The sequence below is a fragment of the Dryobates pubescens genome, chromosome 8 (genome assembly GCF_014839835.1).
Source record: "Dryobates pubescens isolate bDryPub1 chromosome 8, bDryPub1.pri, whole genome shotgun sequence".
Lineage (NCBI taxonomy): Eukaryota > Metazoa > Chordata > Aves > Piciformes > Picidae > Dryobates > Dryobates pubescens.
Window position 1 is genome coordinate 31695985 of NC_071619.1, and position 12102 is coordinate 31708086.

At 42.7% G+C, this 12102-nt stretch overlaps 1 protein-coding gene across 1 annotated transcript in view; it reads left to right on the plus strand.

Moving 5' to 3' along the window:
• Positions 1 to 524: 524 nt before the first annotated feature.
• Positions 525 to 12102, plus strand: part of CBLB (Cbl proto-oncogene B) — a 111587-nt gene continuing 100009 nt past the window's right edge. Inside the window, exons 1-3 of the mRNA XM_009896990.2 lie at positions 525 to 616; positions 777 to 935; positions 11720 to 11970. Of these exons, the coding sequence (XP_009895292.2) occupies positions 789 to 935; positions 11720 to 11970 (398 nt within the window). The 5' untranslated portion in view covers positions 525 to 616; positions 777 to 788. The remainder of the gene's footprint in view (positions 617 to 776; positions 936 to 11719; positions 11971 to 12102) is intronic.

Below are 12102 nucleotides of genomic sequence, written 5' to 3' on the forward strand. Positions count from 1 at the left end.
CAATCGCTTGTGGCGGCGGCCGGGACCGGGATGCGCTGCGATGTGCCTGCCTGTCGGGGCAGTGAAACCCGCGGCTGCCGCGGGAGGGAGGGAGGAGAGGTTCGGCTGACCAAACGCTTCGCCTTGCGCTTCGCTCCGGGTTGAAGACGGGGAAAAGTGGTCGCTGCAGGGGGGCTGAGAAGCCTCCCCCGGCTCCCGCTCCCTGCTGTTCACGGCGGCGGCTCCTCTCGCTTTTTGGCACAAAGCCGCTCTCGGTGCTAATCCGTACGTATGAGTGCTCCGGGAGCCAGCTCTGTGCTGCCTGCCCCCGCTGCCCGGGCGCTGTTGTGCCCTGCCGGTCCCTGCCTGCCTGCCGCCTAGGCTGCTCTTTTCCTCCTGCTCCTCCTTCCCCCTCCCCTCCTGAGCGGCGCGGCCGCTCCGCGTCTTCCGCTTTTGTTGTCTGGTGACGGGCATGTGCCCGCTGCCCGCCGGCACCGAGGGACCGGCGTGGGTAGGGGGAGTGGGGCGGGGGTTGGTCGGGCCTTCGGGCAGGCTCTTGGGCTGGGATTTCTCTCTCCCGCCTGCTGCTGTTGGCAGTAAATCCGGGATTGCTTCTGCTGGTGTAAACTGGGGCCAGGTGGGTTTGCGCTGTTGGTCATCAACAGTTAAACTTGCTCTTAGACATGCCCTGCGCTTGCCCTTTCCTGCCCGGGGAGAAGGAAGCGTTTCCTCTTTCTGGTAAACAAGATCTTTTGGGAGCACCTTCTGAATCTCAGTTTCTCTGTCGCTGCGGCCAGGTTGACACCCAGATGGCCAATTCCGTCAACGGCCGGAACCCACGCAAGGGACGGATCTTGGGCTTCATTGATGCCATTCAGGATGCTGTGGGGCCCCCCAAACAGGCTGCTGCTGACCGGAGGACTGTGGAGAAGACCTGGAAGCTTATGGACAAAGTGGTGAGTGTTTCTGTGTGTGCATGAATCCATACAATGAAGAATGAACTTGATGATCTTACAAGTCTTTTCCAACTGAAATAGTTCTATGATTTAAGTAGGTACCCTTGGGGAAACAGGAGCTTCCTGCACCTCTAACTGCTATGTGAGTGTGCCTCGGGAATCATAGAATCATGGAATTGTTTTAATTGGAAAAGACCTCCAAGATGATTGAGTCCAACCATCAACCTTACACTGCTGTGGCCATTAAACCATGTCTCAAAATAACATGTCCACATGTTTCTTGAATACCTCCAGGGATGGTGACTCCACCATCTCCCTGGGCAGCCTGTTCTGATGCCTGACCACTCTTGCAGTGAAAAAATTTTTGCTAATATCCAACCTAAGCACAAGTAAGAGATGTAAGGGAACTTATGTTTTGGGTTGTTTAAGCACCATTTGTCTTTTATTTTTTTTCTCTTTATGGCTTCTGGCTGTGTTTTTATAAACCTTGGTTTGTGGAAGGAAAACAAATGTGTGTGCTTGCCTTAGGCTATTGTTATTTTCAGATCCTTTAAAATGACTCAAACTTGGAGAGCTGTCCTAACGAATAGCTGCTTAACTTAGACTTGTAGTCACATATCCAGTGTGTTTCGTGTTAGATCACATTGTTAGTGTGCAAACAAGACCTCTGAAAGTATGAGACTTCAGTTCAAACTAATTGTCCTGTGAGACACGCTTGCAGTGGCAACTTGGATATGTTTGTGCTTTTAGGAATGTGCGTGGGGACTGGGAGATGTCACTCTTGTCAGTTTAGTAAACAGATTAGTGTGGCATGCCTAACTTTTGAGTGTGTTCTGCACTTTAATGATTTCTTTCTTTTTTTTTTTTTTAGTACCTCTGCTCTTCATTTTGAAACTAGAAATACACTGTGCTGAAACTCATTTTCCAGGAAGTGGCAGGGATTGATTGTGATTTATTTAGATCTTCTACTTCTCTGCACCAGCCTGATGCATTTTATTGAGTGTTATAAGAAATGACAGCTGGTATGATGGTAGAATAGCTAGACGGGTTCCTTACCAATGATAGGAAGAGTCTAATGCCATGGAGAACTGTTGAGGTGATGCAGGCACTCTGCTTTGTGTGTGAAGTGATACTACCACTCCATGAATGGAGATTGGAGTGAGGTGAGTTTTGGTCCCTTTTTCCTAGTATCAGGTGATAGAATGAGAGGAAATGGCCTGAAATTGTGCTGGAGGAGGTTTAGGTTGGATATTAGGAAGAATTTCTTTCCTGCAAGAGTGGTCAGGCATTGGAACAGGCTGCCCAGGATGGTGTTCAAGAAATATATGGACGTGGCACTCTGGGACATGGTTTAATGGCAATGGTGGTGTTAGGTTGATGGTTGGACTCCATCTTGGAGGCCTTTTCCAACCAAACCAATCCTGTAATTCTATGAATTGACTTGGCAGATTGCACATTAATGCAGCAATACCATGAAATGTTGCAAAGAATAGTCAGCACATGCATAATTTCAACTGCTGTGCTCTATATACTCATTCAGATGCTGTTGAAAACTTGGATGCTGACAAAGTCAATTTCAAGGAAGCCACATTAGTAAGTTACAGAGGTAATGCAGGAGCTTCCTCTTCAGACTGCTGGGGGTGAGGATTACTCCCTGTCAGCCTTGGGTCTGTGTGGCATGAGGTTTAGGACTCTGTAACTCAGTGATTCCTCGTAAATTATGTCGTTGTTTGCTTTCCCTTTGGCACTTGCAAAATGCAGCTGTTTAAGATTTCTTAAAGTTCATGAGTAGTTCTACTGACATGATGGTGATTATTTCATGTAGTCCACGTTGACAAGAGGTAATTTCAAAGCATGTGATTGAGTCCTTATGATGGAAAAAGGAATGCATATAACTTCTGATGGTGATTAAAAACTTAAAACCTAGCCCTGATGGAAATTGTTTTCCTCCCAAAAGACTGTGTTGACATTTCCCTTTTAATGCTTAAGATGCTGTGAACAGTGAGTATCTTATAATGCAACATGCAAATACAAATACTTGGAAGCACTTTTCTTCAGCAGAGGGAAGTTTTTGGGGTGGAAACCATGAATCTGGTTTGTTGCTGAAACCACGTGCATGGCTTCATTTCTCCCTCTGTCAGACCATTTACAAAGCTATATGGAATCATGAAGGTTGGAAAAGAACTCTTAAGATCATCAAAACCAACCTTCTTCCCAACACTTCCATGACCACGAGACCATGTCCTGAAGTGCCATATCTGCTTGTTTCTTGAACACCTCCAGGGATGGTGACTCTGCCACCTTCCTGGGCAGCCTATTCCAATGCCTCACCACGTTTTCTGTAATGAGATTCTTCCTAATATCCAATCTAAACCTTCCCTGGCACAACTTGAGGCCATTAGCCCTTGTCCTGTCATTAGTTACTTGGGAGAAGAGGCCAACGCTGGCCTGACGGCAACCTCCTTACAGGTAGCTAGAGAAAGCAAAAAGGTTTCCTCTCAGCCTCCTCTTCTTCAGGCTAAACAATCCCAGCTCCCTCAGCCTTACAGTAAAAGTCACTCAAAAGGCTGGGTATTTTTTCATTTTACTGGCTAAGTGTCCTCAATTTGGATCTTTAATGTATCCTCTTTAAGCTGCCCTCAGTTAATCAAATTTTATTTCCAAATTGTATTAAAGTATACCAGACAGGATGATGTCATAGTGTCAGAATGCTGTAGCTTGCTGCTTTGAGTTTTTAAGCATTTGGTATTTAGAGTGAAAGGATGTGTTTGAGCAAATTTAATATGTTGGCAAACAAATCTGAGTCTCAGCCTTATGTGGCAGCAGGCACCGGAAGGTCATTTTCTCCTCTGCCTAGATCAAAAGCAGGGATTAAAATCAGAAATAGAAACCTCCTCGATTGACTGCTGTTTCAGATCTCATTTCTGGAGTGTTTCCTGATTTCTGTGCTGGGTCACTGATCAAATTAATACCTAGTGAAGATAGTAGACTCTAAGTCAGTGGGGTGCCACCCATGTTAAGATTGAGGCCTATTTTGCTTGTTGTAATAACTGTCATTTTTGTTGCTTCTTCTTTAACTACAGTGGCTGTGATAACCATCTTTCTGCTGCAGTCAGGTAGCTAAAGTTTTTTCTCCCATTGTAAAGATGCTAGGCAGAGGGAGAATGGAAACAGAGCAAAGCTGTTGTGTTGATCAGAAGATGAAGGAAAAAGAGTAGCCTTAAAAACTAGGAGCAGAGCTCAGTAATTCCTGGTTTACCTTTCTTTCTGTCTTACAATTGCTATTCTTTACCTTTCCTTCATTTCATCCTGTAGCTTCCCCTTTGGCAGATCAGATCTTCTGTAGCAAGTGTTTATTTTCAACAGCAAGGCATTAACCAACACTACAAATACTCTATAAGGCCACGAGAGTTGCTTTATGATGTACATAAAAGTTCTGGCTACTAAGATACCATGCAAACACCTTTCTGTAGCATTAATTGTTGTTGTATGGACACCCTTCTCCTACAATTAGTTGCATGCTATGCTTTGGAATTGTTCAGATTTTATGGTCATGTTTGTTTTCCATGGGCTGATGCTTCAGCTGTTGGAAAAGGCAGAGGGTTGTAGTTCACAGGGTCACAGCATGTCAGGGGTTGGAAAGGGGCTCTGGAGATCTTCTGTTGCCAATTTGAAAAACAAAAAACAACTATAAATACAAAGGTTTTGGAAGAGGTTTTTAGCAGGACAGAAGGTTGGGACAGTACTTGTGGATAGAGCCCTGTTTGTAAAAGTTACTGTAAGCAGCATAGCTCCAGGGAATGATAATAAGAAATAATCTTGTAAGTAATCAGTGGATGTGAATTGTTCCCTATCTTTATAGCTTATATTTGCATCTTCCTTTTTATACTTAATCCTCTGAGATCTGCACTTTGTGAGGGTTACTGGTAGGTGGATTGGTTTTTTAATATGAATTTTAGCATAGTGTCCAGTTTCCCTGCTGCTTTTCTCATGGGTAAGCAGTAGCTTTACCATTAAACCCCCAAAATACTTGGTTTAATTTCTTTGCAATGCAAAGGATGATATTCCTTTTATGGTATGGATTACTAGCCCTGCTTTCCAGGGCACTGTGTAAGCAAGCTGACCATCTAGCTGACCTTTGAGCAAGCAAATCACTGTTTTTAAAGCTTGAAGTTTGTTAGAAAGTGTTTTAGTACTATAGGCTGAAGTACTGAAAGGACTTTTGACTTCTAAAATACTTCTGGAAGTATTTTAGAAATGGACTAGATATATAGATATATATATATAATAGAGAGATACTTTAGGATGTATTTTAGCAAGTTCACATTGTGTAAGTAAGTATTGTTCAAAACAACTCTTTGATCTCTCTTTAAACGACACATAAATGACACGGGCTTTTATTTTTCTATCTTTCTTCCTGAGATTCTGAACCTTATGTGTTGTTTTTTTACAATCCAGAAGCCAGCCATGAATTATTGTTAGGGGATAATGGTTATCTTGGGAAAGAATGGTTACTTTGGGGGAGAAGGCCTATTATGTAAACATGGGAGCAGTTAATTTACTATGCAGGCTACTTAGAGTTGGCAGTGCTATTGTGCTCTCTTCACTATTGTTTGTTTCCAGCTGATAAAAATGTGACACATTCTGAACAGATTTTATTTTTAAAACAAGATTATTTCAGTGACTTTCAATCACTTTTCTTATGCATTGGGTCTGGAAATAATTCTGTTTTCTCCCGGGATTATTGTCGATGCTGTCTCAACTGGGTGCTCCGTCATGACCTAGCCAGTTGTTGACTCTTGAGTGTGTAAATGGGGCTGGCAGTTTGATTAGCTATTTTATAATTACCTAAGAGCAAATGAGAGTGTGTCTCCATAGCTCATACTGTTGACTTAGTGAATAAAAGCCAGATTGCTTCTGTAACATACTAATGGGGTTTTCTTGAAATTGACATTTTTCAGTATCCAAGTTTTCAGCAGCATTTGAATGAGTATGTAGATCAGGGAGTTAAGTTAGACATGTGTTGGTTATTCTTTGCAGCATTTTATGGTATTGTTGCATTAATGTGCAACCTACCAAGTCAGCTCCTAGCATCACAGAATTGTTTTTGTTGGAAAAGTTTGTTTTGGTTGGAAAAGACCTACAAGATCGAGTCCAGCCATCAACCCCAAACCACCATGGCCATTAAATTATGTCCCAAAGTGCCATGTTCACATGTCTCAAACACCTCCAGGGATGGTGACTCTACCACCTCCCTGGGTAAAACTGTTCCAGAGTCTGATAGAATTATATGCTATCCTTTCACAAAGGATCTGGAAAAATCATAACCACGGTATTATTCAGTGCCTTACCTGGTCCATCTCTGGAAACCCCAACAGAAGAAGGACATGGATTTGTTGGAGAGGATCCAGAGGGGGGCTGCAAAGATGATCAGAGGGCTGGAGCACCTTTCCTATGAGGACAGGCTGAGAGACTTGGAGTTGTTCAGCCTGGAAAAGGGAAAGCTCCAGGGAGACCTTATAGCAGCACTTCAGTATCTGAAAGGGGCCTACAGGAAGGCTGGGGAGGGACTGTTTAGAGGGGCTTGTGGTGATAGGATGAGGGGCAGTGGTTTGAAACTGGAGCATGGTAGATTGATGTTGGACATTAGGAGGAAGCTGTTCACAATGAGAGTGGTAAAATACTGGAACAGCATGCTCAGAGATGTGGTTGAGGCCCTGTCCCTGGAGATGTTCAAGATCAGACTTGATGTGACCCTGGGCAGTCTGATCTAATGGGAGGTATCCCCACTCACTCCAGGGGGGTTGGACAAGATGACCTTTGAGGGTCCCTTCCAACCTGTGTGGGTCGATGGCCAAAGTTGATAGGAAGTTTGATGTCCTGCATATATATTTTTTTGTGGAAAAAGAGTTTGGATTCCATCCATTTTCCTGAGGAGTGAGCGCCTCCCTGATTTAAGCTTTTCAGGATTCATTGTTGGTAGCACTGTGTGGTGTTGCTTTCTGGATGGCTGTGGTAACTTACTGCAGACCTACCATTCTGGTCCCTGTGGTGTGTCAGACTTGACTTTGACTTTCTTGACTTGTTCAAAAGACAGTTTTAAAGTGTGTCTTTGAAAGTGTGTGAGCACTGGTGCTCTTGATTGTTCTCATCCATTCACTGCAGCTGGAAACTCTGTTTCACAGATGTCCTACTCATTAGATACTTACTCCTTTTTAGTTGTGTTACTTTCTTTGTATTGTCTTTGATTAGTGTTATGTGTTTAAACAGATTGTATAAGGGCTGCTATGCTTTGCTTGAACAGAAGTTACTCTGTCAAATGAGTCCAGGGCTTTCATTCAACTTTGTTTGCTTTAAAATGTGACTAGAAGATGCAGTTTTCTGTAGGAGATGTATCCCCTAACTAGAATAACTATCATTTATTCATATCTCAGTGCTATGAAATAATGCCTTGTAATTTAAGTCAAAGATCTTCAATTGAAGTCAAATATATGATGATGAAAAAATTCTTTATTGTGAGGGTAGCAAGACACTGCAACAGGTTTGCCCTGGGAGGTTGTGGATGCCCTCTCCTTGGATGGTGGACAGATTGGACAGGTCCTTGAGCAATTTAAGTCGAAATGTATGATATTTGACTTAAGTCAAAGATCTTTGACTTTAATTATATCCTCCAGTGCCTGAAGGGGGCCTATAAGAAAGTTAGGAGGGACTTTTTATAAGGGCTTATAGTGATGGAATGAAGGGAATGATTTGAAGCTGGAAGAGGGGAGATTTAGACTGGATATTAGGAAGAAAGCCTTGACTATGAGAATGGTGAGATGCTAGGACAGCAGGTTGCCTGCGAAGAGGTTGTACATACCCCCTCCCTGAAGTTGTTCATGGCATGGGGCCTTGAACAGGCAGGGGGATTGGAAATAGTTGATCTTGAAGGTCTTTTCCAACCCAACACATTCTGTGATCTTAATTATATGAGTAGTGGTATTTATTTTTTGGGGAGAGTGGGCTGTTGGGAAGAAAAGGTTGAGTTTTAATCCTCAGACACTAGACCCTAATCTTGTATGGAAGTTCCTGAGTTAACCGTTTCAAAATCTGGTTCTGGTAGGCTAGAGTAATGCCTTAGTTCTTCACAATCAGAATGGCACTCTATTGTTTTTATAGTTTTGGAGTAAATACTTAAATTTACCCTGAGAGAGTGAGTGAGTCAGTGAAAGGAGCTTAGCTTTGTCTTGGTTCACGTCAATGAGAGGCATTTCTTAACTAACTTGCTGACCGCCTGCTTTTCTTTTTTTAGACTGAATGCATGCTAAATATATGCATACATGCTCACTTCCAGTCATAATGATGCACAAATTACCCAGTGATATGATTCATGCCTGCTCTGAAAGTGTTGGTGAGGGCTGCTTTGTGAAGTGCCATAGGCAGGTCTGTATTTTGGGTTGGGGTTTTTCTTTGTTTTGTTTTGAGTTGTTTTGAAGAAAGGTACGCGCACCCTTTGGGCTGCCTTGGTCTGTCTTTTGCGTCAGCAGATGTCATTTCTTACTGCTTGCTTTTAATTGTGAACTGCTGTGGTATGTGTCAGGACATCCTGACTCTGGAAACCATATGGTTTACCAGCCATCTCTTTGTAAACTTACTTCCTTTGGACTGAAACCTTGTGTACTCTATAATAAAAGAGAAGAAAGCCTTGTACTACTTCACTGGATCACTGACAAAGAAATCGATAGTGTTCCTGTAGCAAATTGAGTTGTACTGTAGGGGAGTATTTTGTATTAATTTGTTAAAGGCTTCTTTTGGAGTTGATGTTGCATTTATAAATTCATGGTTATCTGCTTTCCTAGAGAATAGAATTAACCAGGTTGGAAAAGACCTTTGAGATCATGGAGTCCAACCTATTGTCCAACACTATCTAATCAACTAAACCATGGCACCAATCACCCCATCCAGTCTCTTCCTAAACATCTCCAGTGATGGTGACTCCACCACCTCCCTGGGCAGCACATTCCAATATGCAATCTCTCTTTCTGGGAAGAACTTCTTCCTAACATCCAGCCTAAACCTCCCCTGGCACAGTTTGAGATGCGTCCTCTTGTTCTGGTATAGCTGAAGGGAGACTACAGGAAAGCTGGAGAGGCACTTTTAGTAATTGTGTCTCGCAATAGGACAAGGAGGAATGGTTTTAAGCTGAGAGAGAGTAGGTTTAGACTGGATCTAGGAAGAAGTTCTTCAGTATGAGGGAGGTGAGACACTGGAACAGGTTTCCCAGAGCAGCTGTGGATACCCCTCCCATGGAGATGTTCAGGGCCAGGTTGGATGGAGCCTTGAGGAAGCAAGTCTCGTTGAGAGGCATCCCTGCCTGTGGCAGGGAGGTTGAAGTACATGATCTTCAAGGTCCCTTCCAGTTTAAGCCATTCTATGATCTCTATACATTTCATCTCTATACTTATTTATTTTCCATTTATCTCTCTATTCATCTCTGTAAAGTCAGTGGAAGCTGAAACCATGATGACCACAGGATCCTGTTTTGATGTGTGTATGTTAGTGTACTGGACCAAAGGAAGTTTTCTAGAACATCTGAAAGAGAAACAAAGTCTTCTTTAGAACTAGGTGTTCTTTCTGTATAGATAAATGGACTGTTGAAAGTACATGAACCAGCATAAACAATTTGCTTTTCCTAGGTGTTTTAGTACTTCTAATAGTATTTCTAATGTGTATATGAATACACTTAAGTTCTATTTGTTGACACATCTGCATGAATAGATATCAGAGAATTAATTCATTGTTCATCAGATTTAATTTAGGAGACACAGGCAATTCGATTGCAGCCTTATTTGCTTGAGGTCTGCTCTCATTGCTGACTTTTCTCCCTGAATAAATTTTTCTCTTTTTAGTTTTTTTTTCTCTTTGTGCATGTTGCTCCAAAAAGTTGCAATGGCCTAATCAATGATATTGATTTGTGTCATCTGTGGTTGCTTTTGGGAATAACATCAATCTTGTTGCAAGTTTTCCCTAAATCAGAAATTGCAGAGAACAAAAGTTCAGATGAAAAATAACCTTCTCTTTTATTTATTTATTTCCACCCCCACCCCCCCCCCCAAAGGTTTTCACTTTTGTCTTTGAGATTCCAGTTTTTCCAGTGCCTCTACAACAATACATTTGTGTGTGTTGCTGTTTGGGTGATTTTCAGATCTGTCTACACATGTAATGGATCATGGGTCATGACATGTTTCTGAAATCTCCTTACATTTTTCTGTCAGCTTATGTTTGTCATAATTAAAATGTTTTATCTTGGTGGGTTGTCTAGCCTGGAGAACAGGAGGCTCAGGGGAGACCTCACTGTTCTCTACAACACCCTGAAAGGAGCCGTCAGTGAGGTGGAGGTTGGTCTCTTCTCCCTATTACGAGGTGATAGAACAAGAGCAAATGGCCTGAAATTGTACCAGGGGAGGTTTAGGTTGGGTATTAGGAAAAATTTCTGTCCTGCAAGAGGGGTCAGGTATTGGAAGAGGCTGCCCAGGGAGGTGGTAGAGTCATGGTTCCTGAAGATGTTCCAGAAACTTAGGGACATGGCACTTTGGGACCTGGTTTGCTGGCCGTGGTGGTGGTAGGCTGGTGGTTGGACTCAATGATCGTAGAGGGGTTTTTGAGCTGAAACAATTCTGTGATTCTCTGATCTCCTATGTAAGTCTCTTGTGTTAGTCCTTTTCTTGGCCTTCTAGGGTGACACCATCATCCTGCCTTCAGTTAGGCAACTCTTTTACTTGAACTACTCTCTTAAAAATTGAGTGAATCTTTCAGATCAATCCATTCACCTGAATCTCTTGTCCAAGCTTTGCTGTTTTCTGTATCAGTAAGTTCAGCTTTGCTTTCCTGACCTTGAAAGAATGTCATCATATCCAGCCTTTCTTCTTTGGGAATACTGCTACAGGCATCTCCTAACCCATGACTTGCACTGTGTTGTCCTTTTCTTTATCCTGATAACCTTCTCTTTATCACTTGAAGTATAAACAAGTTGTTTTCAGTTTCCAAGTCTCTTTGCAGTTATAGATTGCAGTTCCAGCCCAAAACGACTGCTCTTGGCATTAATTTCATTCTGTATTTTCATGTTATACTCCCTAGCACATTGTAGGGAGGCAAAGACATTCTTTCTTTAAACACAAAAGCCCAAACTATGTAAGTAGGTTTGTTTGGTTTTTCAGATGTGACAGGATTCAGTTAAATTTTATATCCTTTGACTTTAGAGGAGGACATTAGAGGAGAGGCTGAGGGAGCTGGGATTGTTTAGCCTGGAGAAGAGGAGGCTCAGGGGAGACCTTATTGCTCTCTACAACTACCTGAAGGATGGTTGTACCCAGGAGGGGGTTGGTCTCTTCTCTCAAGCAACCAGCACCAGAACAAGAGGACACAGTCTCAAGCTGTGCCAGGGGAAGTTTAGGCTGGAGGTGAGGAGAAAGTTCTTCCCAGAGAGAGTTGTTAGCTGTTGGAATGTGCTGCCCAGGGAGGTGGTGGAGTCACCATCCCTGGAGATGTTCAAGAGCGGATTGGACGTGGCACTTGGTGCCATGGTTTAGTCCTGGGGTCTGTGGTGACAGGTTGGACTTGATGATCTTTGAGGTCTCTTCCAACCTTGGTGATTCTGTGATAAATCAGGATTTAAGTCTTTGTGCTTGGAGGTGAGGGCAGTATGTTTGTGTCTATAGACTTGGAAGATTTCAGACCATCAGGTTTTGCACCATTGCATTTCTTGGGTTTTACTTTTTCTTTTTTTTTTTTTTTCTTGCTTGTAGGTAAGATTGTGCCAAAACCCAAAGCTTCAGCTCAAAAATAGCCCACCTTACATACTTGACATTTTACCTGACACTTACCAACATTTGCGACTCATCCTGGGCAAATACGATGACAACCAGAAACTTGCCCAGCTCAGTGAGAACGAGTACTTCAAAATCTACATTGACAGCCTCATGAAAAAATCCAAACGGGCTATAAGGCTCTTCAAGGAAGGAAAAGAGAGAATGTATGAGGAACAATCACAGGATAGGTAAGTGAAATATTTCAGTAATAAGTGGATTGTCTGGCCTGTCTGCATTCTTGGCATTGTTTGTCTGCAGCCCATTGTGTTCTGACATTTTTAATTATTTAAGGGGCAGAAGTATTTATTGTTTGAATTCAT